At 39.9% G+C, this 27,283-nt stretch overlaps 1 protein-coding gene across 8 annotated transcripts; it reads right to left on the bottom strand.

Moving 5' to 3' along the window:
- Positions 1-535: 535 nt before the first annotated feature.
- Positions 536-27,085, bottom strand: pnpla7b (patatin-like phospholipase domain containing 7b). Of its 8 annotated transcripts, none has more exons than XM_040050214.1 (35): positions 27,014-27,076; positions 26,323-26,372; positions 23,152-23,220; positions 21,720-21,807; positions 21,194-21,273; positions 18,620-18,714; positions 18,393-18,533; positions 17,896-18,055; positions 17,381-17,461; positions 17,100-17,228; positions 16,834-16,914; positions 15,834-15,954; positions 15,658-15,738; positions 14,743-14,819; positions 14,418-14,567; positions 14,153-14,230; positions 13,445-13,650; positions 13,221-13,352; positions 12,666-12,789; positions 12,362-12,551; positions 11,723-11,872; positions 11,469-11,532; positions 11,190-11,358; positions 10,677-10,859; positions 10,472-10,590; positions 8,523-8,679; positions 8,227-8,343; positions 8,028-8,097; positions 7,695-7,811; positions 6,424-6,572; positions 6,160-6,312; positions 5,955-6,071; positions 4,904-4,988; positions 4,585-4,745; positions 536-4,469 (listed from the first exon to the last, which is right to left on the bottom strand). In XM_040050214.1, the coding sequence occupies exons 2-35, from the start codon at positions 26,368-26,370 to the stop codon at positions 4,404-4,406; spliced, it is 4,008 nt and encodes a 1,335-aa protein (XP_039906148.1). In that variant the 5' UTR covers positions 26,371-26,372; positions 27,014-27,076; the 3' UTR covers positions 536-4,403. The 8 variants fall into 8 exon arrangements, with proteins under 8 accessions (XP_039906148.1, XP_039906150.1, XP_039906154.1 ...); XM_040050216.1 differs by having other exon boundaries at positions 26,974-27,058; XM_040050220.1 differs by lacking the exon at positions 23,152-23,220 and having other exon boundaries at positions 27,014-27,085.
- Between the last annotated feature and the right edge of the window lie 198 nt (positions 27,086-27,283).

Below are 27,283 nucleotides of genomic sequence, written 5' to 3'. Positions count from 1 at the left end.
TCCAATTTTTTCTTACAAGTCTACCTTCTCAAACTCATAAAATCAGGATAAAATGAGCTTAAAACAACATTTTTGCTCTTGGATGATATCTCCATAACACCTTTGGATACACTCAAGAGAAACATATTAAAATCAAATAACAGAAAACAAGCGAGGCACTCAGTCTCTGATAAAAGTTGAAGTTAGCATTAAAAAAAGACAACTGTGTATCAACTCTGTCTTCATCAGGGTTAGGCAGAATGAAATATCAGCCGTGGGCCTTCTACCAGCACCCGAGTCAAGGTATACAACCCATAAGGAGACCTAAAATAAAACATAAACCCCAAATATGTCAAAAAGTCATAATGCACTACATAACACGAAGCTAAATTTTACATTTTCTACCTGCCTCAGTGAAGAGCATCAGAGCCATGCAGTGCTTCCATCTGTTTTTGTGACATTATTCAGATTATTAGCAAGAAATTGCCTGACATTTGTATGTTTCTCTGTGGTTGTGTTTTGCTTAGATTCCAACACAACAAACAAGTTTTTTTTCCTGATGATTTTTCTTCCTTTTGTTTTGTAGTTGAGTTCATGACTGAAAACAATGGTCAGTGCAAGCACCAGGAAGTGAGCCACTTTGTCACATCTACAAACAAGTTTAGAGCTGTTGGCGAGGCATCTTCTGCTGAAGATGCAAATCATTCACACTCCCACTTCCCTTCCCCTCTAAAGCTGAATAATCACATGGTAACTTTAGGATTTCTATATGCCCCCGTCAGCAGATTTATAGATGAGAATCTTTTCTTGCTCTTGCCAATCTTGTTGCAACTCCCATTTCTCAGTCACACTCCCCAGGCATGGAAACTTTGACATCTATTTATAGCTTCCCCTTATCTGCAGACATTAGTTAGATCCTCAGTTTGGTGCATAAAGTGTGCTCAATGCCTACTACAAAGTTTGAAGAGTTTGTGACTTTACATGATAATATCCACTTACATTCATCTATTAAGCTATATGATGACTTTAGGATATAGGTGGATGATCTTTTTTTTTCTTCTACAGCTAAATTTGGGCAAAACTGAGTTTTTGTAGTTGGCCCAAAAAGTCTAAATAAATTGGCGTGTAACAGGATACTTACTCTAATCCAAAACACCACTGTGAGAATAGCAACAGAGACTAGACATAAAAATGTCTCTCTCATATTGGCTTCTCTTCATAGGTTCCCTGTTGAATCCAGAAATGCTTTTAAAAGCCTGTTCCTCACAAAAAAGGTTTTGAATAATCAGGCCCCATCATATCCTATACAATATCTGAGATAAATAAAAAACTGAACCGAGTTGAAACAAATTTTTCAGCTCTCTGATATGATGAAACTCTGCAAGTTGAAGGCCTACACAATTCTATAGTTTATAAGTTTGTCGTGTGAACCAATAACCATCTGAAAAAAGCATATATTTCCAGTTTTATTTTGGAGATAGTAACAACATTTTATCTGCAGACTTATGCAGCATCGCATCATTTTGGCGTTCAGACAGGCCATGGATTAAAGAAATAAACACACACAGTGTATTGACGATTTAACATTCAAAATCACTCTCCATAATTCTGTTTAAGGATGAAACATCACAACAAATGGAAAACAAAGATTTCAGTTATTCACATGCAATGTCATGGTAACTATTCCCTCTATGGAACTTTAACTTTTGTTTTCTTGTAAAACTTGGACAGTCAGTTGATATGAAATATTAATACACCACATAATAAACCACAGTGATTAAAAAACTTGGCTTTAAACTGCATAATGATCCATTATAGTGCAGAGCTAATGTTAGGTACTCATTTCCCAGACAGGGCAAGTAGTGCTGCTTGCAACTGCATGACAAACTACATAGTAAAACTCATTTACTCCAGGCCTTAAAATTGAAGTTTGGTTGGTGTAAAGACAGGAGGCATAAAAAAGGTAAGGCCCTTTAATGGCACAGTTGCATTGACCTGCACAGTCATACTGAAGAACACCTGTTCTGAATAGCATCAATGTTCTCTTCATCCCATTTAACTCGGCTGTCTCATGGTCACTGTTAGTGATATTAGCTACATCTGTGTTTTCCCTGCCACAACAAGGTAAATGGTGTGCTGGTGTACTTGGTGTACTTGGTTAGAAAAATTAGATTCTTGTTTTTAAGATTTAGATCATTTTACCATTAGTATTTTAGTAATATTTATGTATTATGAAGCATGCAGCAGTTAGCTTGTCAGTGATGGTCAAGCTGAAATGGTCATTTCTGATAGGTGCACAATGCGCTACTTTCAATTTGAGACAATGTTAATTCTTAAAAAAAAGAAAAAAAATCACACACTATGCAAATAAAAACACAGTATGTATCAGCATGCATAATAAAATGTTCTCCAATGAATTGTACTAACAGAATATGAGACATAGTGCTTCTTTAAGACACCATTCTGAAATGGAAAGCACAGGAGGAATAATAATGATCCATTAGGCATGGTTGGTGCTAGACTGGATCAGCCATGGGCATGTTCTCTTCTGCTGTGATTCAGGAACTGATGACACTCTGCAGAGTTACAAATGTTGCACCATAATTACCCAACATAAACGTGGGTGAGTTTCATACTGTCACAATGGCTGATGTTCATATTAGGCATGTCCAAAGTTCAAATGGTTTACTGTATGTACAAGTAATTCCTAAGCCAAAAGCTCAGGATTCAGACTGCTCCAAATGCAAGCGAGAGGGGCAGCCAATCAGAAGAAAGGTGCCTAAAAGGAGGAGGAAGTAAACTAAGTTGTTTCACAGAACCAGTGCTTTCACAGCACTGATTGAACAAACAAATCTCAGTGTCTGTGCCCATCAAAAAAGAGATGGATTAATAAAACTCTGAATATAGTCTCAGAGCTCACAGTCACCACCCTCAATATATTTGCTTTTTCTAACAGATACCCGAAAGCTTTCAAAACTGCAACAGTTTTTATAAAAATAAGAAAGAATGAAAGTAATGACCTTATGCTGTCAGATAAATATCAAAAATATAGTTTTGTTACAAAAAAGTTTTTTTAAGTAATTAAAAAGTGCAGTGTTTCTCTGAAATGTGGTGGGATGGCTTTAAAAAAAAAACTGGAATAGTCAAACACATGTTTGGTTGGCACACTAAGGGGGTTCTTTTTGAAAACTGGAACTGATAATAAACTTGATGAGAGACACACTATGTGAGAGAGTATAAAAAAATTCCATGTGCATATACAGTGGGAAGTTGTGATGTGAGGATTTTTCTCAATAGGATTTTACAAGCAGTGACAGTGTTACTTTGTAGTCTGTCGTACACCCGTGTCACACCAGGGCTTTCTCAAGACAGCCACTCCTCCAATTTGTGCCCTCCATGTTAACTTGCATGGAGTGTGACACAAGTACATGTGTCTATCCGTCCTTGGGCATGTCTATGGGCGACACGTGTGTAGTGTAAATGTAATCAACAACGTACTTTATCAGTGATGGCAGAGCAGAGCAGCCCACAGCCTTATCCCACCTAGCACCAACCAGGGGATTCCTGTGACAGTGAATCTGTGAAAGCACCTCCCTTAAGTAGAATACAGTCATCATTAATACTTCCAACTTTAATGCCATGACATGTGAGGATATTGTTGATCAGAACCATCTATAGCTACATTAATGATATATTCAATCATCAGCTACTTTGAATTATGCATTCAAGTTAGACAGAAACTGGAACACAAGCTGAAAGGAGACATACACATTTGTAATCCTTCATGTAAAAAAACATACATTCAACATGTGATTGATGCACACACTGTCTGAAAGAGCTTATTACAGTCACTGTTAAGAGTGCATTTGGCACATGTGTGTGTGTGCGGACTGTTCTTAAAGAGGAGAAATCCCTTTATTATTGGATGGAAACGAGGGTAACACTGTACTTGAAGTGTTCTGTAACGACATAACAGTTTTTAACTTGAATGTGTATAAAACAGAATACTGTATAGGACTGTATGGATCAGAACATCACGGCCGGAAGCAGCAAGGCGAAAGAGAACTGTCCCAGAAAGGGCTCGGTGTTTATCAAGTATTAGGTTTTACACTGTCAGAGTCTGTGACGATAAAACAAGCTAAAACAAAACACACTGTTTCTTGTTTTTTTAAGATGTATTCATTTCATTATTAAAACTTCTATTCTGCCAAACTGCCTAAGTTTACAGGTGCTCCGACAGTAGGAGAGCATCGCATCAGCCCGAAGGAGACCACAACGGCAACTTGTGACTGTCTGAAGGCAGCATCGACTGTACCTTACTGAAGTGTTCAGTGAGCGTGTTATGTCGCTGCTCACTGGACCACAGCCAACACTGCACTGGAGAGTGAGCACTGTGCTCCAGTCATAGCACACCTGACAAGAAATCACAGAGGAGCACTTTGCAGGGGGTTCTTAAATCGGCGCCGAACTCTGACTGGAATGTCTTCATCCTGTTAAAAGATTTTTTTACATGTAACTTTTTATTTTTCTAATTTTTGAGTGTTTTGGAGGTCCAAACAAGCCAAATATTGACAAAGTTCATGTAAAGCTTGGTTTAATACACACAGTTTCAGCAGTATCTGCCGTCTCTTCCTCCTCCTCCTCCTCCTCCTCCTCCTCCTCCTCCTCTGTGTGCTCACTACCGGGGGTGAACGCCTCATAGTCAGACAGTGCACTTTCCACCGCCTCTTCATCGTAGTCTGTCTGGTACTCATCAGAGAGTTCCTCTAGGCGGACAAAATCAGAGACGGCAGGAGAACCTTTCATTGATCAGGCTTTTAAATGAAGAGCAGATAAAAAGAAGCTAAAATAATAAATTATAGTATGGATTGTAATATGCGTTGTTCATGTAAGAAATCAGATTTCTAGTTTAGATTTTACTAACCCTCGATTAAAGCATTCTTGACGGGTTCAATTCTCGACACAATCTCTGCCAGGTCAGTGAAGGAGGCATTTGGACATGTGACCACCTGAAAGACAGAGCTCATCATTCCAGCGAAGACTTTAAGACCACCTTCACTGGATTCATACTGTCTGTGACTGCAGACTATAGTACTCGACAGCCAAACACCAAAACAAATAATATAAGCAAATAAACATTCACTTTAGTCTATAGATACACTAAAATGTAATTATGAGCAATTTAAAAATAAATGCATATGTAAATAAATATTCACAAATAGAAAATTAAATAGTAATGCTGAATAAAACACTATAAATAATTAATGAGCTATGAACAGTGAATAAAATAATGCAGTAGAACAATATAACAACTCAGATCCAGAGTTTTAAAGATGACACGCAGCTCAGGGCTTAAAGGATTAAAGACCTTTAAAGTTTTTTATTTTGTCCCTCTGCTGGAGCCAAACAACAAAGTGCTTCAAAAAGTGCTCAAACTGAGTTTCTAAAAGTTTCTGAAAGAGAGAAACTGTTTTACTTTAGCCGCATGATTTGGTGATTAACAAGTAGCTTGAGTGACTGAAGGTTTGAATGTCAACATGAATGGTTGCCTCTCTCCAACGATGGACTATTGACCTGTTAGTCCAACGCAGGCTTTTTACCCTGTGACAGCTGTGACAGGCTCCAGCCCCACTCGTGACTATGAATTGGATAAAGAGTTAAAAAAATGGATGGATGAAGGGAAAAGGATCACCATTAAACCTCTGATATCATAGGTAGGGTTTAACCGTCTCTGAAAACATACGATTAAAATTGCTTTACAGGAGAAAACATTTAACGTCTGTAAATCTGTATGCAGTTAGTTATGATGGACTATTAAACGTTACAGTCATAAATGTGGTGAGCTGCTGTTTTATAGTAGAGGGCCCTGGTTAGGTTACCTGTGTATCTGACACAAACTTATATAACAAGAGTAAGAACAAGAGTCAAACTTGATCGCAGATGAACAATCTATTTGTATTGTTATTTACACTCACGTGACCAGTTTTGGTCTTGTGAAACTCCTCCTGATGTCGGTCCTTAAGCATACTGTCCACCACACCGCTGCGCTGCCACACATCAAACAGTGTCTTCCCATGCTGGTACCCCACCTCCTGCAGATAGTGAACCTCTCAGTGAGTTTGTGGGCCAGCAGATTAAATAGAATTAAATAAAACATGGAGGAAGAGAGGAGAAGCTCACAGCAATCTCATCGAACTTGCCAAACTCCAGTGTGCCGTAGCGGTCGATAGGCGGTCGGATGTACTCGCAGTAGTCGCTGTCTTTGACCAGCTCCAGCTGCCGCACGCAGCAGACGTAAGCAAGCCGTGTTTGGATCTCTGCCATGTTCAGGACCTGGAGGGAAAGTTTGTTCAGTCTGACAGGGCTATGATGGCAGAACAAAGAGTGTTTAGTGGCCGTCATTCTGCCCACAGTTGACGTCAGGCTGTGGTAAAATCAAAGCACCTTGACTTTCTCAGCCAGTGGATTGAACCTCTTCCACAGCAACCACCAGCCATTCAGATAATCACCGTAGTTGGTCAGATTGGTCTCATCTCGACTTCCAACATCGATTGCGATCACAACCTTGGCACCCATGGAGCGAGCCACGTCAGCTAGATATCATGAGAGACACATTCTGATAACCAGTTTCCTCTTTCAGCTAATAAATATAGTCAAAAATGTTTGTTTCTATTCTTCTTTGTGTATCTGCCAATCATATACGCCCACTGATAAGCTAATATTACTTTCTTTGGCTTTGCACATCTCTGCAGTTTGCAGATAAGCATGCTGTCTCACGACACTCCACTTTCGTCTTCTTAATATCTGTTGTTAAACGGTGGTCTGCATCTGCTTGCATCATAGCCATATTTTAATGACTGCTTATATATTCTGAATGACCATCCTCACTATGAAATAAGCACTTTTAGCTCTTCTCTCTCGAAGTCAGCTTTCTTCCAATCAGCTGTTGTTCATAAAAGGAAGACAGAAACATCAAGTGGGAGGGGCTTCTGCGCTCACAAACAGGGCTGTGTGTTTCAGATGTTAAGGCTGTCTGTGCTCAGAGGCATCATACAGATCTAACAATATGATAAACATGTTTACAGAAATCATATGCTGATCTTATTATTAGAAAGTTTGGTCATGTTTACTATGAATGTAAATTAAGTCATTCAAGATGTTGTTTTTTGGGGAGGGGGGGTTTGATAAAGCTCATAGTTAAGGGTAGATCAGGTGACCTTTAATCCTTCCTTATGGATTCAAGGTTATGCTGCAACAGGTTTAGGCTGCTAGGGGCTTCCCATGATGCACAGAGGGCTTCTTCTTCTCTCACTGTTTTTCCCCTCACTATGTGTTTACACACCACTTTTCATTTAATTGTTAGTTATTAATAATCTCTGTCTCTCCCCCACAGAGTGTCTTTTGTCCTGTCTCCCTCCTCTCACCCCCAACTGGTCTGATTGATGCCCGCCCCTCCCTGAGCCTAATGTTCTGATGTGAGGTTTCTTCCTGTTAAAAAGGGAGTTTTTCCTTCCCACTGTCACCAAGTGCTTGCTCATAGAGACTGTCTGGCTTTAAGGGTTTTCTCTGTTATTATTAGTGTGGATCCTTTACCTTACAAATACAGAGGACCTTGACATAACTATTCTTGTGAGTCAAACCGCGATCACCCCAGTTTACTTCAACTCGTACACAGCGCGAGTAGAAAAGCTTACTACCCTCTCAGTGTTTCTCACCAGGTAGGTTGTTGATGTAACCTCCATCCATGAGCAGATGTCCATCTTTGGGATCACAAAGCGGTGGCAGGTAACCTGACAGAGACATGCTGGCCCGGACATACCGCCACAACGAACCTAATCATGTAGGACAATCGTACAGTCACAAGTATGAAGTGTGTGAAAACACTGTCCACAAATTAATGATTAGGTTAAGTACAAAACATCTCACAATTAAATTTATATTTTCCCTTCTTTTTCCTCAGCTCCTTCTTAAAGAGCTGAGGAAAGAGTGGAGCTCCTTAAATGGTCAGAGTGCTTCTAGTACTAGAGGAAAAACGAGGTTTCCCATACCGTCAGTATGAACTCTCATAGCGGAAGCTGTGATATCTGTTGTAATGTTGAAATACGGTAACCACAGGTCCTGGCAGTGGAGAGGTTGGAAACAGAAAAAAAACATAACACAGAAAGGCACGTGAGCTGTGACTTTGCAAGAAATGTGTTACATGCACATGATGCAAGCTGCTGGTGTTTGAAACGCTCCTCTCCTTACCTCTATCTGTTTGTTCTTGAAGACTGAGCTAATGCTGGAGTTGAAGGAGGCTCCAGAAAACATGGAGGTAACTGGGTATGTCAGATCCAAGATCTTCTTAAAGTATGAAGTCATACCCTGAAGAAGAAAGTTTTAAAAAAGGGAAGTGAAGAAAAACACACCATGGTTGATAAAGAACAATTCAGCTTTTCACTTGGGTCTAAAGAAATCTGGAAGTGAAACTAGTGAAACTTCAGGGAGGTGAAACTCTTTAAAAATATCAGTGCAGGTGTCAGCAGAGTGTGTCATCCACACACCATGGCCCACTCGTGTGCCCGGACCCTCATTCGACTGATGCTCTTCTCCTCAGCATACAGTGCTCCCATGAACGAGCCAATGGAGGTGCCACCCACCATGTCCACAGGGATCCCCGCCTCGTTGAGTGCCCGCAGGATGCCCACCTGAGAGCAGCCTCTGAAACACATTCATTTAGACGATTTCTTTTCCTTTTCAGACATATACCAATATGTGCACAAGGAGTTCTACCCAAGTCCTGCACGCAGTGACTGAATGTAAAGTCCAAGGAGACAGTGCAGCCTTAAACAATCATATTGCATTTAACAAAATTTATATTTAATTGGTGATGATGGGAGACTTGAGGCAGGATGTATTATGTGTCACTGCACAATTACATTATCATGTGGATTTTTTTTACTTACTGGTTTAAATGTATCTGCAAATACAGCTTTATTATAAAAAATATTAATGAAACATTAATTGTTAGCTTCTTCTTGGCTAAAGCTAGAATAAAGAAAGTGCTAGGAAACACAATCTACTAATAAAATGTACCATAAATATTTATAATATCTTGCTCAAATAGATATTTTATTTAGTTTCATATTTAGACTTTATATAAAAATATTTACACTAATAGGCACAAAATATCGAGTTTTAGCTAATAAAGCAGAAACTGCCTATTCATGTTGGTGAAGCTACCAAAATAGGGCACAGCTGGCAATTTACTGGGCATGTTTAAGTGCTGATATAAAAATATTTCAGATTATTTTAAATGGAGCCAGAAAGATAGCAGTGCTCATCAGTTTTGGCAGGAAGCAACTTGGATAGCTCATTTTTATGTAAGCAAATGTGTTACTTTCAGGCCTTTTTCTTTCATCTCGCATCAGCATCAAGACTGTGTGATTATATATCACAAATGCTTGTTGGTTGTGTCCTACAAATGCTGTTCTCACAACAACTGCTATGCTTATGTTGAATTAATTTCAATATACAACATATTTTTGTCAGGGTGTTAGCAATACACCGGTGCAAGAATTTGCAAATCATTTCGGAAGAAAAAATAGTTCCCAGGGTTCAGTTGAAATGCCAGTACTGATGTAGTAAAAGTACCAAATGTAACCACAAGTGCTTACATAGATGACACACAGCAAATACCTGGCTAAGACTGGATCTACAGATTCAATAATAGGTCACATGCAAAAGCATTACTGCTGTAGTCATGTGATCATCGGGTGTCTTAGGTCCCTACCTTGCCAGAGCTCCAGGATAAGCCAGAGCGGTGAAAAAAGAAACAGATTCATCAAGAAAAAAAAACAGTCATTACACAACAAGAAAAACACACAAAAAAAGAACTGTTCTGCTGATCTAATATTTCAGTAAGAATAAGTCAGGCGTCAGACGTATTCAAATCCTAATGTAGCAGTAACAGTAAGGTGTACCCAAAACTCTGGCGCAGATATTCCCAACCTGAGGAAGGCTCATATGGTAATCAACAAAATATCAATATGGTCTTATGTCCACCTGTAAAAACGTATCAGCACCTTGCTAACCAAATGTCTATATTTTCATTTACTTATCAGATGAGTTAGGGCAAAAACAATCAAACTAAGAAAGAAAAACTGAGCAAACTAAATAAATAAATCCACACGTTCGGTATACTGTGATTTTTTTCCCTCACTACCTTTCTGTATTCGCCTCTTCTGCTACATCAAACAAACATTTTGGCAGTGTGGACATATGCCATGTGTCCTTCCATGTAGCAGGTGAATTTGTGAGTGAGTGGGGTTTTCTTGTTGAAGTAAGGAGAGTGGGTAGGGGTTGTAAGCAAGAGGTTGAGACCAGCGGCTGGCACTAATTTAGACATTTATATTTTCACGGATCTAAGCGCAAAAGTGCAAAACTTCAGTTAGCTGAACAAAGCCTTTTTAAGTGGTTAATCAATAAATATGTTCCCAAGCAGCAGAACTACCTTGCGCCCCCTCCACCTAGCACCAGGGCGATACTGTTTCCGGTCAAGATCCTGGCCAGGCGGGAGAAGTCGGAATGACGATCTGGACATTTTTCAAACACACGCTGGTATAACTCCCTCTGAAAAAAGCATTCACAGACACAGAAAAGAGATGTAGGCATTTGCTAACCAGGTCAGTGGTTAGTGAAGACTCTGTAGTCTGTACCAGCTTGGGTAAACTCCTCCTGGAGAACACCCTGCGGGGGCAACACAGATGATGGTGTCTGGAGATCCAGCTTCGCATGTTGAGCCACTCTGCCGTCCCTCTGGGCGGTGGGCCGTCCTCTCTGTGAAGCAGCACGAGTTGCTTCTGGGCTCGGACTGCACTACTCTCCAACATTCGCTCCAACTACACATGCAGAACATGAGCAGAGAGCTTTCACTCAGGTCGTTATGAATGCAATAAACACCTTTAACGCAGACTTGTATTTAAGTGTCACAAACAGATGTGGTTTCTACAACTTCTATATGGTATCTATGTATCCAGGAGATGTTTCCTAAATAAAGAATTTCCCTCTGATTTCTCTTGAAATTCAACACGAGCATTATATAAGGAGCTTGGAAAGAAAAGCGAATGAAAAGCTGTTGTAATTGGCTGGCTGTGGAATAGTAACATCTCCTGCAGCTTTAAGTCACATTCTTCTCAAACTCTACAAAATAAGGTAATATTTACACTGACCTCGCCCACTGTGGGCTCCTGCTCACCCAGTCCCACAATGATGATGCAGTCAGCCTGGCGGATGCAGCGCTGGGTCCATGGTGTGAGGCTGGGATCAGACTGGTAGAGGACGATGCGATGGATGTCTTCCTGCTGGCCAAGCCAACTGGACAGGCGGTACTCATGGACACTTGAGGTAGAGATGAGGTAGAAGCATGTCACTGCATTAAAGTTAGATCAACCTATGAAAAACTGCAGAAGTCAATTTCAACTACAGCTGTATTTATTTCCGTGATCTACCTGTCCAGAGCAGCAGAACCCAGGCGCTGTTTTATGTTGTCACTGGTCAGGAGTAAAGTGGGACCTGTAGAAAGACTTGCATTAAGTTGTTTAAACTTAACAGTATGCCCCCCTTTTTAATAGCTAATAGCTAATAGTATCCCATATCAGTAATACTGGAATAATCAGTATTACTCCCTTCATCTGTTTTAATGGTGTGTGTGTGTGTGTGTGTGTGTGTGTGTGTGTGTGTGTGTGTGTGTGTGTGTGTGTACCAATGCCACAGAGCGCATGCTGTAGCTCCAGAGTGAATGCAGTGAGTGGAACCTCCTCGGACACAGGCAGGATGGCCACAGTGGACAGGTTGGAGACTGGGTTCCCAGCATCCCACTTGCTGGTAGGCGTGTGGAGACCTAAACTACGAGCTGAAGAGTTTCTGCCATTAGATATTTCACATATGCAATATAATCTTCTGTACATTGTTCATAGTGTTTCCAATATGAATTCCAGGGTTTCAAACGCTCATGCTTCTAGCATGTGACACAGGCTAGCACAATTCTCAGACACACTCACACACTATGCAAACTGATGCCACAGCAAAGAAATTTAATGGTCAAAGCCAATATTCTCCAAAAATTTATCTAAAAATTTATAATCAAGACTTAAAACTCCACCCACGACCACCTACACCACAAATTTCTGATGTTTGATAGTTGAAAGTCAAAGAGGAGAAACTACAGAAACAGTAAAAAGATCGATCAGTTCACCTCAGCACTGATTCCTTTGTAACTCTACTGTTTCACCTCTGTAGAATAAAAGGATCAGTCAGGACAACTTTGTACTGTTTTATAGTGAACCTTGTCTAAGTGGACCTAAACCACAAAACACACAAAGTAAAAACAGTAAAAGATTACCAGCCAGGGGTCCAGTGACCTGTTGCATGTTGCCCAGAATCTTCTGCCCCAGCAGATGAATCAGCCTAGTGACAACCTGGGGATATCTCCTCTTGATCGAGTTCAGAGCTCCTTCAGGGAGCTTGGCCAGCTCTGAGTCCCTAACAGCATGGACTGTGGTGGCTCGGTTCATGTGGGTCAGGGCCTCAACCTGTTCAATCATGAAAGAGATGTTATGGTACAAAATATTGTTTTTCCACGTCTTTCGTTTTTTCTAAAACTTTCTCTCAAACTTAAACAGGAGGTCACAATTCTAACAACTCACCACACCAATTAGATCTCCGCGGCCATACTCCCCGGCAAGCTCTTTTTTCCCATCATCCTTTGCAATGACAGAGCGCAGTCGGCCACTGAGGACGATGAAGGTGCTGTCTGACTTGTCTCCCTGTCTAAAAGCAAACAGGCAATCATGTAAGAAAAAAAGTCCATCAATATAAATCACACATTTATAAGCTGTGATCATAAAGTTCCCACTTAAAGTTCCCACTTCATAGTCATCTGCTTTTAGTTCTGCTGCTATTCTCGGAGCTGTTATGACACCTTGCATGTGAGAACATCATGGAAATTCATGCTCTATTTCTCAAAATGAAATTCAACTTCATTGGCTGCTTTGTTTACACTGGATGACATTTAGCGCACACTGCAGATGGACAAGTGCAAGTGGACTGAATGGGAATGTGAAGGCAAATTTTTAGGTGTTTTGACTCCATCACAATTAATAATTAAACTTAAAAGTGTTTCCATAGATTAAGGAAGTTTTTTGAATCGAAAGTAATTGCAGTTTATGTTGCCTGCACATTAACAGTTTTAGTAAAAGTACCTGTAGACAGCACGCCCAGCCTCCACAGCCATCCAGTCCAGGGCAAAGTCGATCTGTCTAACAAATGGCGACATCCTCTTCACCACAGTGTGAGCCACATTCAGCACCACCCTGGGCTCCTCGCGCATAATCCTGCAAAATTTAAAATTAAGATGTATTTGAAGCCTGGCTGTGACACTGAGGCAAGCAAACAGCTGACTGCTTGTGCATGTGCTCGGTCATACTCATAGAAATGGGCCTTGGAAATGGAGAGGTAGGTGCAGTCTCGGTGCGCTCGCACTGTGAAGATGAGGGGTTCCCCTGTGAGGACAGCCAGGTGACCCACCAACTCCCCGGGGTGAGTAACAAAAAGCAGGGTCTCCTCTTCGCGGTCTATCATACGCTGATAGACATGGAGCAGCCCTGAGATGACAAAGGCCACACTCACGTCCTGAAAAACATGTAGAGAAGAAAATGAGGTCTTGTGACTTTTCACCAGTCAGTGGCATGAAACCAAAAAGGTGATAGTGCTGGATTTTCCTGCAGTTTCAGCAGCCTGATGCTCATTTGTTTCTGCTGACTCTCCCATGGTTTAAAACATATCCTCTTTAAAACTGAGCAACACATTCTTAAATCAGTATCAGCTGATGTGTTTGATCAGCCCAGTTTTTAATATCCACAAGTACCCTGATTAAACGAGGAACAGTAAACGTCAAGAAAAGAAAGAAAACAGATGTGACAGAGAACCTTTAAGACCTGCATTTGTTTTATTAAACTGAGCTACTGAGACTAATAGCCAATTAAATGTAAGAATATTACTTTGCTCCAATTACAATAAGCATTGGTAATCCAAAGCAAGCAGAAGAAGAAGAAACCGAAGGAGGCGAAGGAGAAGAAGCACAAGGAGGAGCAAGAGGAGGATGAGGATTCTTGTCCGTTGTCATTAAACTGACCTGGTCTCCCTGGTGGCCTACAACAGATCCAGCTTTGACCTGGCGAAGATTCACCCTCCCATCCAGCAGACTGGGGTCCTGACATGTGCAAAAAAAACACACAGAGGACAGTCTCTAGTAGTAGTAGCCAGGACTCAAATATACAACCACTGTGGGATTAATAAAGTTTATATTTTTGAACTTTACTGTTGCTAAAAACACGATCTCCTCATTTGTTTTCAGTTGACCTTTGGTGTAGTAATGTATCCTTTTCATAGTAAGCTACCTGTAATTGGATGACCTGCAGCAAATCCTTTTTAGCAGCTTGGAAAATGGCATTGACTTTATTATGGTAGACACTTCCTCCTCCTGCATCACTGTAATGGTACACAGCAGATGGAGTTTGCTGCACTGTCACACTCTTCTTTAGAATAGACTGAGGAGGTAAAGACAAAAAAACACGATGTGTGTGAGATCCACACTCATTCTAGTAACTGTGTATGTGCATATATGGTGTGATGGGTGCACAGTTAGATGCCCTGTATGCCCAATGTTCAACATAAACCAGCAATTCCCTGAAAGTGTAACAAAGATAGTTTCTATGCAGAGACCTTGACAGGACTATGAGGCACCGTCTCCTCTTTGGCACCTGGAACGTATGTACTGTTGAAGTCAGGTGACATTTCCCCTGCAAAACACAAATTGTTTAAAATTTCGATAGAACAGTAGCAGTATAATGTCTTCGTAAGTGGATATCAGGCCCTTGTAGAGCAAGAGTATTTTAGTCTAAATAACCCAAACTGTGATGTCCACATATGTGAAGGTCCTACGAGGTTAAGCCACAAGTTTGAACAGAGACTGGTTTAAACCCAAACTGACCGAAACCCAAATTAAGGAGAGCCACATTGATACACATGTGGTAAATGCAGACTACAGATACCATGGCAGTGCCAGGATTGTGAGTGATTGCTGAAAATGTTGAATTGTTTGTACTCACTCACTTTTTATTATTATTTGTAAATATGTGTACAAATGGTTGGTTTTTTGTACTGTTTTTATCAATAAATCTTAGCAACAAAGGACATATACCCATGTGTGTTGATTTCTCCCTAAGATGGCAAACTTAGATGGCCCTCAATCACACACCCCCACTCCCCTCCCTCCAGAATTCCCAGATAACGACCCAATTTACATATGAATGACTAGACAATTTAGCTTCCACTTGGCTGAAGCTAAAGCTTAGCTAAAAGCCATTTAAGTATTCTCCTGACTGTATCCTCAGTTAAAGTCAGCAGCACAGTATATCATCATTTTGTATTTACCTGTATTTGTATTATCTATCTATCGATCAATCGATAGATATGTCTAATATTAACATTTGTTTGATGACCTGAAATGTTTAAATTTGACAAATATGCAAAACAATAAACGCTTATCATGGCACTGTCAAAAAAGCCAACAATTCCCTTACTTTTTTATAAGTATACATATATGTGTGTGTACAGTGACACTGCATGTATGTATACCTGTAACAGTAATCGGGTTGGAGAGGGAGCGGGATCTCTTGGTTTTTGATGTGGACATGGAAGAGAGGCTGGACTTTTCTGCTACATCAAAAAACAGATAACATCAGCAGTTTTACTTGATGCACATCGCTTACGTCTCATAGTGAACATATTGAGAAAATGCTGTTATTTCTGACCCGTGTCAGCTTTTTCAGAGCCCAGATCATCAGAGTGAGACTGCTGCCTGCGGAAACCTTTGTGTGGATGAGTCTCACACAGAACGTTTGCCACAGACACCAAGGAGATCGCTTGGCTCTCCTGATAAACACAAGTTAATCAACAAAGTCACCTTTTAATACAAGAATTTTCTTAAATGATCTGAAATTTTAAATCAATATTAGTAAGAATCAAACTTAAACTCTGACTTTGAGAAAAAACTTTTCAAAAGCCCAAAACCATGTTTCTAATACTACAGATTTAATGGTTAGGCTACCTCTAGGAGTCTGCAGCTGACCAACCAACCTTAAAACCACCCCTATGTTTTGGATAAAGACATAGGTCTTGGGTAAAAATTTTTTTTTTAAAAAGTCAAAATTCAGATATTCTGATAGTATTCCCAAAATCTAAACTCTAGGTCGGTAACTTAGCAGCCTCGAAGAAAAATCAGGGGTCTCTTGAGATTATGGAGAACAATTGTTATATGCTGAAATCATTAGGGTACTTGTCACTATCAATGATAACTCACACCTTGCAGGACAACTAAATATGTGCTCTGAAGAAAACACTTTGAAAAAACAAACATAAAAAGCTTTTGCAACAGAAAAGAATGGCAGAAACAAAGATAAGGCTCACATGACAAGAGCAGAAAGCACAAAGTACTTCTGTTAGCAAGATTACTTGGTTAAATGTGTCCTGTGGACTTTTGTCTTTACCAATGGTAGTACTGTACAGTACCAGTCCTACCAAACGACCTGTTTGCGGATCACCAGACAGAATTTACTCAGTGTCTTTATATATGTATATGTAAAGCACTACTCTCTGTTTTGAGACAGTGTTTCATAACTGGAAAAAATGATGAGTTAATAAAAGAAGGCAACAACACAAGAGTGCGAGGAGAAATTATCCAATCAAAAACAGTTTTGCACTATTCATGTCACTGGTTACAGTCTGGAGTACTGGTAAATGAAAGAGCACTACCGGGTTGAAGAGCTCAGTGGTAAGGCCAAGGTAGTTGTGTAAGGCAAGAAATGTCACTCTCTGAAGCCGCACCATTATGATCTACAGGACAAGAAGGAAAGGTGACAGAGAAAATGTGTTTGTTTTTTTTAGCTGTACAGGGTGGATTCAGTTTAATCATCGCCCTGTGCTTTGCTGAATGCTATTTACTCGTGGAGAGCATACATACAGTATTTGCAGCCCAGCTAATAAATAATATGATTCATTTTTTTCTGTGGACACTTTACCTGGATGACACGAACCAGAGTTTCTGGATACTTCTCAAACACTGACTGAAAAGCTGCAGCTGGAAGACGCAGGACAGCTGAGGGAACTGCAGCTCTCGCAGATACTGTCTTATAAGGTGCTGGGTAACCCTGAAAATTAAATGATGCAGATCAGAGGAGATGTTTCGCAGTAAAATGCTTTATGAAACCAAGAAATCGCTAATACAGAAAATGCAAAAAGAATTCCTCAATTAGCAGTGCAGAGAGAGATATATGAAGAGAGAGAGGGACCGCACACATACAGTGATGATGTCCAGGATGCTGAGCAAACTGTGAACACTGTCTCCAGGTAACACCTCCTTCACTACGGCATCGGTGCCATCCTGCAGTAATAAACACAGTGAGAACAGAACATCAGAACAGAAAAACAGCACACAAGAACCGAGCCAGTCACATAGATCAAGACATCCTGGTGAAGCTGAGCAACAGAATGGGGAAGGAAGGTGATTTAAATAACTTTGAACATGGCATGGTTGTTGGTGATAGATGGGCTGGTCTGACGATTTCAGAAACTGCTGATCTACTGGTACTTTCCAGCACAACCATCTCTAGGCTTTACAAAGAGAGAAAGAAAATATTCCATTCAATTGAATTCCTTTTTTTCAAGCTGGCATGATCAATCATTTTGACCTAACAGAAAGAAGCACTGGTACTCATCTGGAGTGTTAATAATCAAAAAGAATGTGCCCCCCCCCGAATCAATACTAGCCCTTTATATTCAGCTCATTTAACTGTATGAAGCTGCACGGGTGCTTACATTCTCGTGGACGCACAGCTCCAGGCGGCCATCTTGAACCACGTAAATGCTGTCATCAGTGTCACCGGGTCGGAAGAGTCCCTCTCCTTGGTGCAGCTGGATCAGCACCATGTGACGACACAGCTCCAAAAACAGAGGTTTCTCGAAGTGCCCGAGCACCCTGTGTGCGCACGGCATAGTTCTGTTACTGCTAGCTGGGATAATCATGCTACATATCAAAGAATGAATATCCCTAATACTGATTGCGAAACCACAGATGAATCCTTACAATGACCTAGTCATTCTTTTCTGGTTTACAGATAACACTAAGTTGCATTTGAAGGTCCCCAAGACGGAATTGCATGGACACCAGGCTCACCCATTGAAATATAAATATAAAAATTGAGTGAATTATTCAAATTATTAATTTGACATTAACACTCATTAGCACTCTGTGAATCACTTTACTTTCTGAGTTTGGTGCTGAATGAGGACCGTTATGTATCAAGAGTACTGACCTGACATTTTTCAGCATGTACAGCACTTCAGAGGGTAAATGGGAGTTCTGCACGTCAAACTCAGTGAGGTCAGCCTCCAGCAGGCAGGGAGGAGGCTCCTTGGGCTGCAGGGTCGGGGGCTCCCTACGAATGCGCAGGATCCTAAAACAGACACACTTATCACACTTTGTTGCTGTTTTGCTTTTGTTTTTACACTATGTTTCTTCTTCTGTTTATACGGGGCTCACTTGCGAGCTATAGAAAGAACTTTAGTCCTCTTCCTCACTCGCTGCCGCACGGCTGAGTTTGAGTTGGAAGCAGGCACCGAGGAAAGTGTCTGAACCTGCAGCAGCAAGAAAGAGAAACATGATGCTACACAGAAGGCATTCTGATGATAATACACGTGCCAGTATAGATAGATATAGATACTGTAAGGTATATGATTCTCTCTAGCAGCCATGCCTAATGACAAGGCTGTTAGCACCAGCTAAATTCCAGCACACTAATGTCTTTGTGATTTGTCATCACTAATCTGTCTGGACAGCATTCAGTTAAGATGACTATACACTGCAGTCACAAAGGAAAAATCAACGACCATATCTTCCAGGTGGTATCGTGTAACCACTAACCATCCCTTTGTTATAACCTCCTATGATGCAATGTTAAAAAATTTGGCTAAAAATACTCAAGTTAGAAGGTTGTTAGAAAAAAAATTTAAAGGTTTTGCCAATGAACTGGAAGTGCAAAAAACCCGGAGTGTCTCGATTTACCTTCCACCTCCCTTTTTTCAGCATTTATAAGCCATTATTGCTTGTCACTGACTTTTGTCTTCTCTCTCTTGTAGTTTGTGTTTGCTTCTCTTTTCTCCCTCCTTCTTCCCTCTCATCCCCCAACGGGATTGTAGGAAACTGGAATTTTTCCTAGCAAGGTTTTGCCAAAGTGGCAACTTCCAAGCTAAAGAAATAAATAAAACTGATGCAAAAGTGCCAAAAACTACAGTTCCTAAACTAAGGCCACCTTCAAAAGAAATTAATTCCCATGGACAGTTTAAAAGATGTACACAGCTTCCAGGTGTGAAAAGTAAAGCTTTAAGACTGCATTATTTTCAAAGGCCTCAGTAATTGTGGCTGCAAAAACACTTCTGGTCCTAAAGAAAGATGCGGAAAAATGCCTCTTTTTCCAACCGCGTTTATGGTGTCAGTGACTCATTTTGGGTCACAATGAGTGAAACATCAAGTAAACTCAGTGCCAGAAGGATAGTTATCCAGGAAATGCTCAGGACAAGTCATTATCAAATGAGTGGGTGGATCCACAGTCAGATCTGCCACTCACTCATTACATTAACCCTATAAGACCTACCATAGAACCAAGTCCACCAGAGCTTATCTTTATATTTTTACATGCTGTAGTGCCATTTTTGGAAGCATTTCAAGTTGCTATACATCAATACAACCGTTATAGCCCAAATTGTTAATAATATGTATGCATTAAGTCCATAGTAACTACATAAATTGCAAAAAAGTGCAATAAAGTACAAAAAGATTGAAAATCGTTTTTGTTTTTCCCCCCATATATTTCTAGTTAGAGAAATTTAAGAGGTTTATCCCTCAAAACTGTAAATACAAAAAAGTTACACAAAATAGTTTCCCATCACAGGAAATTTATTTTGAGTGTCTTCATAGTTTTATTTTTGAGATACACCAATTTTTATATACTGTAAAGTATATTTTACAAAGCTATATGTGGAAGGAAACCGTGACCTAGGGCAAGCTGATGGCATAAGATGTAAGTACAACTACTACAGTTTCATATGCCAAAAAAATCATTGTGCTAACTTACGTGGTTCCGGTTCTATGTGGATTTAAAAATAGTTACGCAAAACGATGCGGTCCGACCGGTTTTAAAGGGTTAAATTTCAAGACAGCAAGATGGTGACAGCAAAAACTCTTACTCCCAGGATTCAAAACTGAATATGACAAACCAATGGATGATTGGTTGACTATACTGTCTGTTCTCCTGTCAATGACTATTCCCCATAAACCCTTGTGTTAAAATGCTTTAGTAACTAGCAGAGCCTGAGTCACTAAACTGAACATCTTGACTCTGTTTGTCCTGTTGGTGCCTACAGACGACTCAGCAAGTTTGTGCTTCAGTTTTAGTGGGTGAACTTTGGGTATTTTTGGAATACACATGTTAGCTGATAAGTTAGTGCTCCACACTCTTGTACAATTACAGTCACTTTTAGCTCTGAAAAGCCTCACACTATGGTGGCCAAAACACTAATGGTGAGGCCTTGAAATACCTTGAAATGCAGAGTCCTGAATTGGGTAAGTAACATAATGGTGGCTATGTCCATCTTTTATATACAGTTTATGGTTTTGCCCAAGGTCTCTTCTGTTTCACTAAATGATTGCTTATAAGAGATTGAGGTTCTCTGTAACTTGTACAGCATATACATGACGTTGCAGACCTGCATTGAGGTTTTGTTTTTCTCTGTAAAATTTTCAGTTTTTTTAAGTATCATCAATTACTCAAAAAATGGTCAGTGCAACCTCAGCTAACATTTGTCACTCAGTAAAGACTTCTGCAAACTATTAGTGATCATGCAGTGAAGTATACAAAAATAGCATTCAAATGAGTCATCAAGATTCCTGAATAAGTTTGTTCCTTGCCATCATCTTTAGCTTGATTAATAAAAGGAAAACAAAATATGATAACAGACAACAAAGACTGTGGACACATGGTTTATAAAACACACACAACAGAAGGGCGCCTGCTGGGGGTGATGGTCCCCTCAAAGTGTGCATCAAGAAATAACTTACCTTTCTCATGATCTTTCGGCCGTAGAACATCACTTTGTCTCGCTTCCTAAAACGGTAGTGGGGGACCCCAGCCTCCTCCTCTAAAAGAACCACAAAACCTCTGTAAGATCTGTCTGTGCTCAGCACAGAGCAGGAAATCTAACTCTGCAATGTAACTGTTGATTTATAAAACACTGCTCCTTGAATAAACACTGTCCAATAGTCTCAGGCTATCTGCTAAAGGTCACCTTACTGTCACATTTTTACAGCAACTCTGTTTAATTAAGTTATTTATGTATTTTAAATCAGGGCTGAAGACATACCATCATTGACTTGAATTACATTAACTTATGGACAGTTTGTCCACCTCTTTGTTTCAGTTGCACAAACATCAGCTAAAACAGTCATATCAATGGTAGACTAGAAAACTCTTATACTTAAACTATAAGGTTTATGACTCTGAGCTCTGCAACTTGTTCATCACTGAATATTTTTAGATACACTGAAACAGCATGGGTTTGGGGTGTGCAGCCTGCAGAGAACTGACTTGATAGTTTGTATCGTCTGTAAAGGAGGAACACAACAACTCCAACGACAGACATCACCATCACTGCTCCGATCAGTACAGCTGTCCACTGGAAGAAATTAAAAAAAAAAACAGCATACCCAACATCAAAACACTTTCACTTGCACATTTGTGTACCTAAAAAAGTAAAAGCTAAAACACATTTTAAAAGTACTCCTTGTATATTCAAACCTTCAACTAAGGCTGTCAACAGAGTATTTAAAAAGCTTGCCTGTGTTGTAATGAGAAAATAAACAGCTTAAATTAAAATAGGACCAAACCATACTTTCATGCAAGACCAACTTTTACCACAAGATGGTGCTGCTCCTTGTCAAACCCCACTGTGCCAGCGCCTGCTAGTCTGTCCTGAACTGGAAGTCCCACAGGACCTTAGCTCCACTGTTCTCAACCACCTTTAGTGGTGTCTCCCATCTGGACTTGGGGACTTCTTGTCCATATGTGGTACAGATGTTCCAGATTCTAGCCAACTGGTTGTGCCTCGGTGTTTGCGGTCTCAGCTTGCACCTTGCATCCTGCTGCTCTGTGTTGATCAGTTCCATGGCACCTTTGCAGTCTAGAACCTGTCAGCTGTAATAGAGTCCTGCCTCTATTGATCTGATGCTTAGTGCCTGTTCTTGTGCTGACATGATAAAAAACCTCTATCCTTTTCTTTAGTCCGCCCATTTCTGGCCACTGGTAGGATTTCTTGATGTCTGCCACTTCCTCTCTCTGTCAATGGAACATCCCATGCAGAGGGATGTATTCGCAGATGCTCCGTGTTTCATCTTGGATTGTGGCTCTGACACTCCTTAACCCTCACCCTCCCTCTTTCTGTTGCTCATAGCCTTAGGGTGCTAGAATACATGTGAAGCCCTCGGTGGCATCTATCTCCTCCTGTGACCAGCTTATTATTCCAGCTGGGTATCTCTAATGACCGACAGGGTGAATGCATTGGTTTGGATCTTTTTCTACCATTCAGCTGGCTTCTTATCACCTGATAGTTATAGATCTCTCTATCAACAGATCACTACATCAATCTACAGATGTATATATCTATGTATTGAAGGATCAATAGGTTGTAGCTTTTGTCTGTTAAACAGAATATTTGTCAGGCTAAATACTGCCTTTTCTTATTACATGGGTGGACAATTTCCACTAGCAGGAGTGGTCTTTTACCAGAAAGTAAAACACCACCCCTGCTGGTGGAAATTCTTCTAAATTTAACTTATTCTGAATACAATGAGTACCTTTAAAGGAATATAAATAATATTTAAACATACAGTAATAACAGAAAGCATTCACACTTAGTCACTATTTGCATGAATTTACTTAATTCTTTCTTTTGTTTCCTTTCAGTTTTTTGTTATATATCGTTTAGTATATAAAGGCACACAAGCCAACTTCCACTGTTTACCATATAGGCTTCTGTCCGTTCCTCCACAAAAAGTTCCATCGTGGCCTTAAGCCTATCCAGCGGAACCAGCTTATGAAACATCAGAGACAACACAAAGGAAATGAAATGACTCACAGCTGAAGGTGAGCCAGGGTGTGCATTCAGAAAAGAATCAGGGTTGGGAACAGTCAAGACAAGATTAAAATACAGTCTGTTTTCACACAAAAGATCTAACAGTCTGATAAAGCATTGCACAATATTCTATAATATATTAGTTGTAATTGAGAGCCACAGTGGAAAATATCTGTTAATTTCCAGCTCCGTGTTTTTATTCCTGGGGTCTATTAGACTTATTTTATGTACTCAAAGTTATAATTACCTCCCTGTTCATATTCGTACTGCCGAGTCTATTCAGTCTTTTAAATCACGTCTTAAAACTTATCTTTTTACTTTGGCCTTTGATTCTAACTAGTTGGCTGTTCTAGCTTATTGTGTTGTTACCTATTGTTTGTCGTCCTGTTTTATTGTTTGTTTTAATTGTCTCATGTTTTTACTGACTGTGAAGCACTATGGTCAACACTGTTGTTTTAATATGTGCTATATAAATAAATATTGATTTGAATTCTTAATTGCTCTATGCTGATCCTTTGTACAGCCCTACAGTTCAACCTCTAAAACAAATTGTTTTAAGTCATCCCCCATTAACTTTCTTCAGACTGAAATTATTTTTTTATTTGCTTTCTTGTTTCCATGTGACAACCCCTTAACTTCTTACTCAATGAAAGCAGACTAGGAGTAAGCCTTGAAGCTCTTTTCTGTCATATTTCAGGCCTTCTTATAGAACAAAATGACTTGGTGTGCATCAGATGTTAGTGAGGGTGATCTTTGACTATGTAGTTGCCCTTGGAAAAACTCATAAACTAACATACTGGTAGTCATCAAACCAGAACTTTATTTATATATACTGAGGTGTCAAAACTCTGTCATTAATGTTGTCTTTATGGGGGGAAAAGACATAAACGATTTCTTTTACTGATTACATGTTCTACTACTAGAGCATGTTTGCATGAATCACGGCTCAAAATCATCCTCACCTTATGGTACATCTAATATTTTCTCTTATCTTATGCCCCTTAGTTCTTTTTATCTTCTGACTCAAGTAAGCCATTTGAACACGATGCACCACAGAATGCCAAATCATTCCTATCTGTGGAAATTAAACTCTTTATGGGTCTATCTGTGGGTTTAATCTTTACAACTCCTCCGGGATTATATTCACTTGTAATATCTTGTTTACAATATCTTGTTTACTTCTTTCTTGTACATGCATCACTTACTTTGTAATATTTTATTCAACATTGCTCTTTGAGGGCCTTATTATTTATATAGAAGATTTACATGCTCCATCTTTCATATTTGTATTTTAATTGAGCATCTATAACAAAACTATTTTCTCCTGGGGTTAATAAAGTATTCTGATCTGACTGAGGTGAACAGCTACATTAAGTCTTTATACAGGGAGTGCAGAATTATTAGGCAAATGAGTATTTTGTCCACATCATCCTCTTCATGCATGTTGTCTTACTCCAAGCTGTATAGGCTCGAAAGCCTACTACCAATTAAGCATATTAGGTGATGTGCATCTCTGTAATGAGAAGGGGTGTGGTCTAATGACATCAACACCCTATATCAGGTGTGCATAATTATTAGGCAACGTCCTTTCCTTTGGCAAAATGGGTCAAAAGAAGGACTTGACAGGCTCAGAAAAGTCAAAAACAGTGAGATATCTTGTAGAGGGATGCAGCAGTCTCAAAATTGCAAAGCTTCTGAAGCATGATCATCGAACAATCAAGCGTTTCATTCACAATAGTCAAAAGGGTCGCAAGAAGCGTGTGGAAAAACCAAGGCGCAAAATAACTGCCCATGAACTGAGAAAAGTCAAGCGTGCAGCTGCCAAGATGCCACTTGCCACCAGTTTGGCCATATTTCAGAGCTGCAACATCACTGGAGTGCCCAAAAGCACAAGGTGTGCAATACTCAGAGACATGGCCAAGGTAAGAAAGGCTGAAAGACGACCACCACTGAACAAGACACACAAGCTGAAACGTCAAGACTGGGCCAAGAAATATCTCAAGGCTGATTTTTCTAAGGTTTTATGGACTGATGAAATGAGAGTGAGTCTTGATGGGCCAGATGGATGGGCCCGTGGCTGGATTGGTAAAGGGCAGAGAGCTCCAGTCCGACTCAGACGCCAGCAAGGTGGAGGTGGAGTACTGGTTTGGGCTGGTATCATCAAAGATGAGCTTGTGGGGCCTTTTCGGGTTGAGGATGGAGTCAAGCTCAACTCCCAGTCCTACTGCCAGTTTCTGGAAGACACCTTCTTCAAGCAGTGGTACAGGAAGAAGTCTGCATCCTTCAAGAAAAACATGATTTTCATGCAGGACAATGCTCCATCACACGCGTCCAAGTACTCCACAGCGTGGCTGGCAAGAAAGGGTATAAAAGAAGAAAAACTAATGACATGGCCTCCTTGTTCACCTGATCTGAACCCCATTCAGAACCTGTGGTCCATCATCAAATGTGAGATTTACAAGGAGGGAAAACAGTACACCTCTCTGAACAGTGTCTGGGAGGCTGTGGTTGCTGCTGCACACAATGTTGATGGTGAAAAGATCAAAACACTGACAGAATCTATGGATGGCAGGCTTTTGAGTGTCCTTGCAAAGAAAGGTGGCTATATTGGTCGCTGATTTGTTTTTGTTTTGTTTTTGAATGTCAGAAATGTATATTTGTGAATGTGGAGATGTTATATTGGTTTCACTGGTAAAAATAAATAATTGAAATGGGTATATATTTGTTTTTTGTTAAGTTGCCTAATAATTATGCACAGTAATAGTCACCTGCACACACAGATATCCCCCTAAAATAGCTAAAATTAAAAACAAACTAAAAACTACTTCCAAAAACATTCAGCTTTGATATTAATGAGTTTTTTGGGTTCATTGAGAACATGGTTGTTGTTCAATAATAAAATTATTCCTCAAAAATACAACTTGCCTAATAATTCTGCACTCCCTGTAATGAGGTGCTGCAACTCTGCAGTGTAAATTATCATTCAATTAGCAGAGGGAATTTTTTTACGTAGCTTTAAGGACATAAGACTTAGACACTGAAGTTTAACAAATGACTTACTGGATTACTGGACTTATTGCAGAGCTCCTCTTCATCATTGTCTTCCATGCCTATTTTAAAAAGAAAGAAAGAAAAGGCCACCCTAAAACAATGTTTGAAAACTTTGCAAAGCCTAACCTTTCATGTGACTCTTTACTCATTAAATCTTTGTTCTCGCCAGCTGATCGAAACAAGGTCACAGAGCAGAAATCTGGGTTAAAGATCACCTCCAGCTCTCACTGACTGTTGGTAACCAGACACTCCCTCCCGCGCTGACACACTGCAACCCTGCCGCATGCGTATCTATATCTGAATTAGTACAAAGCTCGACATGGGGAAAGACAACGTTTTCACTTTGTTTACTAAACTTACTTCTCGCTTATTTGCTTGTCATCATATAAAAGATCCAAATACAACACGGATCATAACGAGGCTGATCCTGGTTGACGGGATTCCAACGTAATATGGAAACAGCGTCTACCTACAGCTCCAACCTTACCTTTAATATCACATTTAACTTTAACTGTAAAGTTGTAATTCTCATTTTTGCATGTGTGTAGCTCTGTTCCGTTACCCAAGAGGACAATGGAGTGGAAAAGAAACACTAAACTAGTAGGTCTGCGGTGACAGAGTCCCTCGGTGATAAACCGCAAGATACAATCTCTAGCTTACCTTTTTAGACTAAAGTCAAGCAAAGAATGTTGCCATGTACCTTTCTTATGCCAAAGTTTTTACGTTTACGTGCTTTCCAGTTCTTTGGAAAAAGCAATCTAAATGTCCTGTCATACCTATCAAAATAAAACCTCTCTTAACAAAAGGCTACAGCAACACCGAATAGAATATACGATTTTTTTAAAAGATGTCGAATGAAAAACAATAGCTTTTATAATAGAAATTATACCCATAGTTCATTTGAACACGGACAAATTTTTTTTAATCTTTTTATATGCTAACATGTTTATGAAATATTTAGCTGTGTGGG

This window comes from Simochromis diagramma, unplaced genomic scaffold (genome assembly GCF_900408965.1).
Source record: "Simochromis diagramma unplaced genomic scaffold, fSimDia1.1 OVJJ01000159.1, whole genome shotgun sequence".
Taxonomy (NCBI): domain Eukaryota; kingdom Metazoa; phylum Chordata; class Actinopteri; order Cichliformes; family Cichlidae; genus Simochromis; species Simochromis diagramma.
Note: the sequence above shows the minus strand (reverse complement) of the source record. Positions and strands in the feature narration are given on the sequence as shown.

Coding starts and splice junctions, on each gene's coding strand:
- pnpla7b (XM_040050214.1), bottom strand. CDS start 26,370: ATGGAAGACAATGATGAAGAGGAGCTCTGCAATAAGTCCAGTAATCCA. Junction 13,353..13,444: donor TCCAAGGCCCATTTCTATGA/GTATGACCGAGC, acceptor TAAATTTTGCAG/GATTATGCGCGAGGAGCCCA. Junction 8,680..10,471: donor CTAGGTGGAGGGGGCGCAAG/GTAGTTCTGCTG, acceptor AATGTGTTTCAG/AGGCTGCTCTCAGGTGGGCA.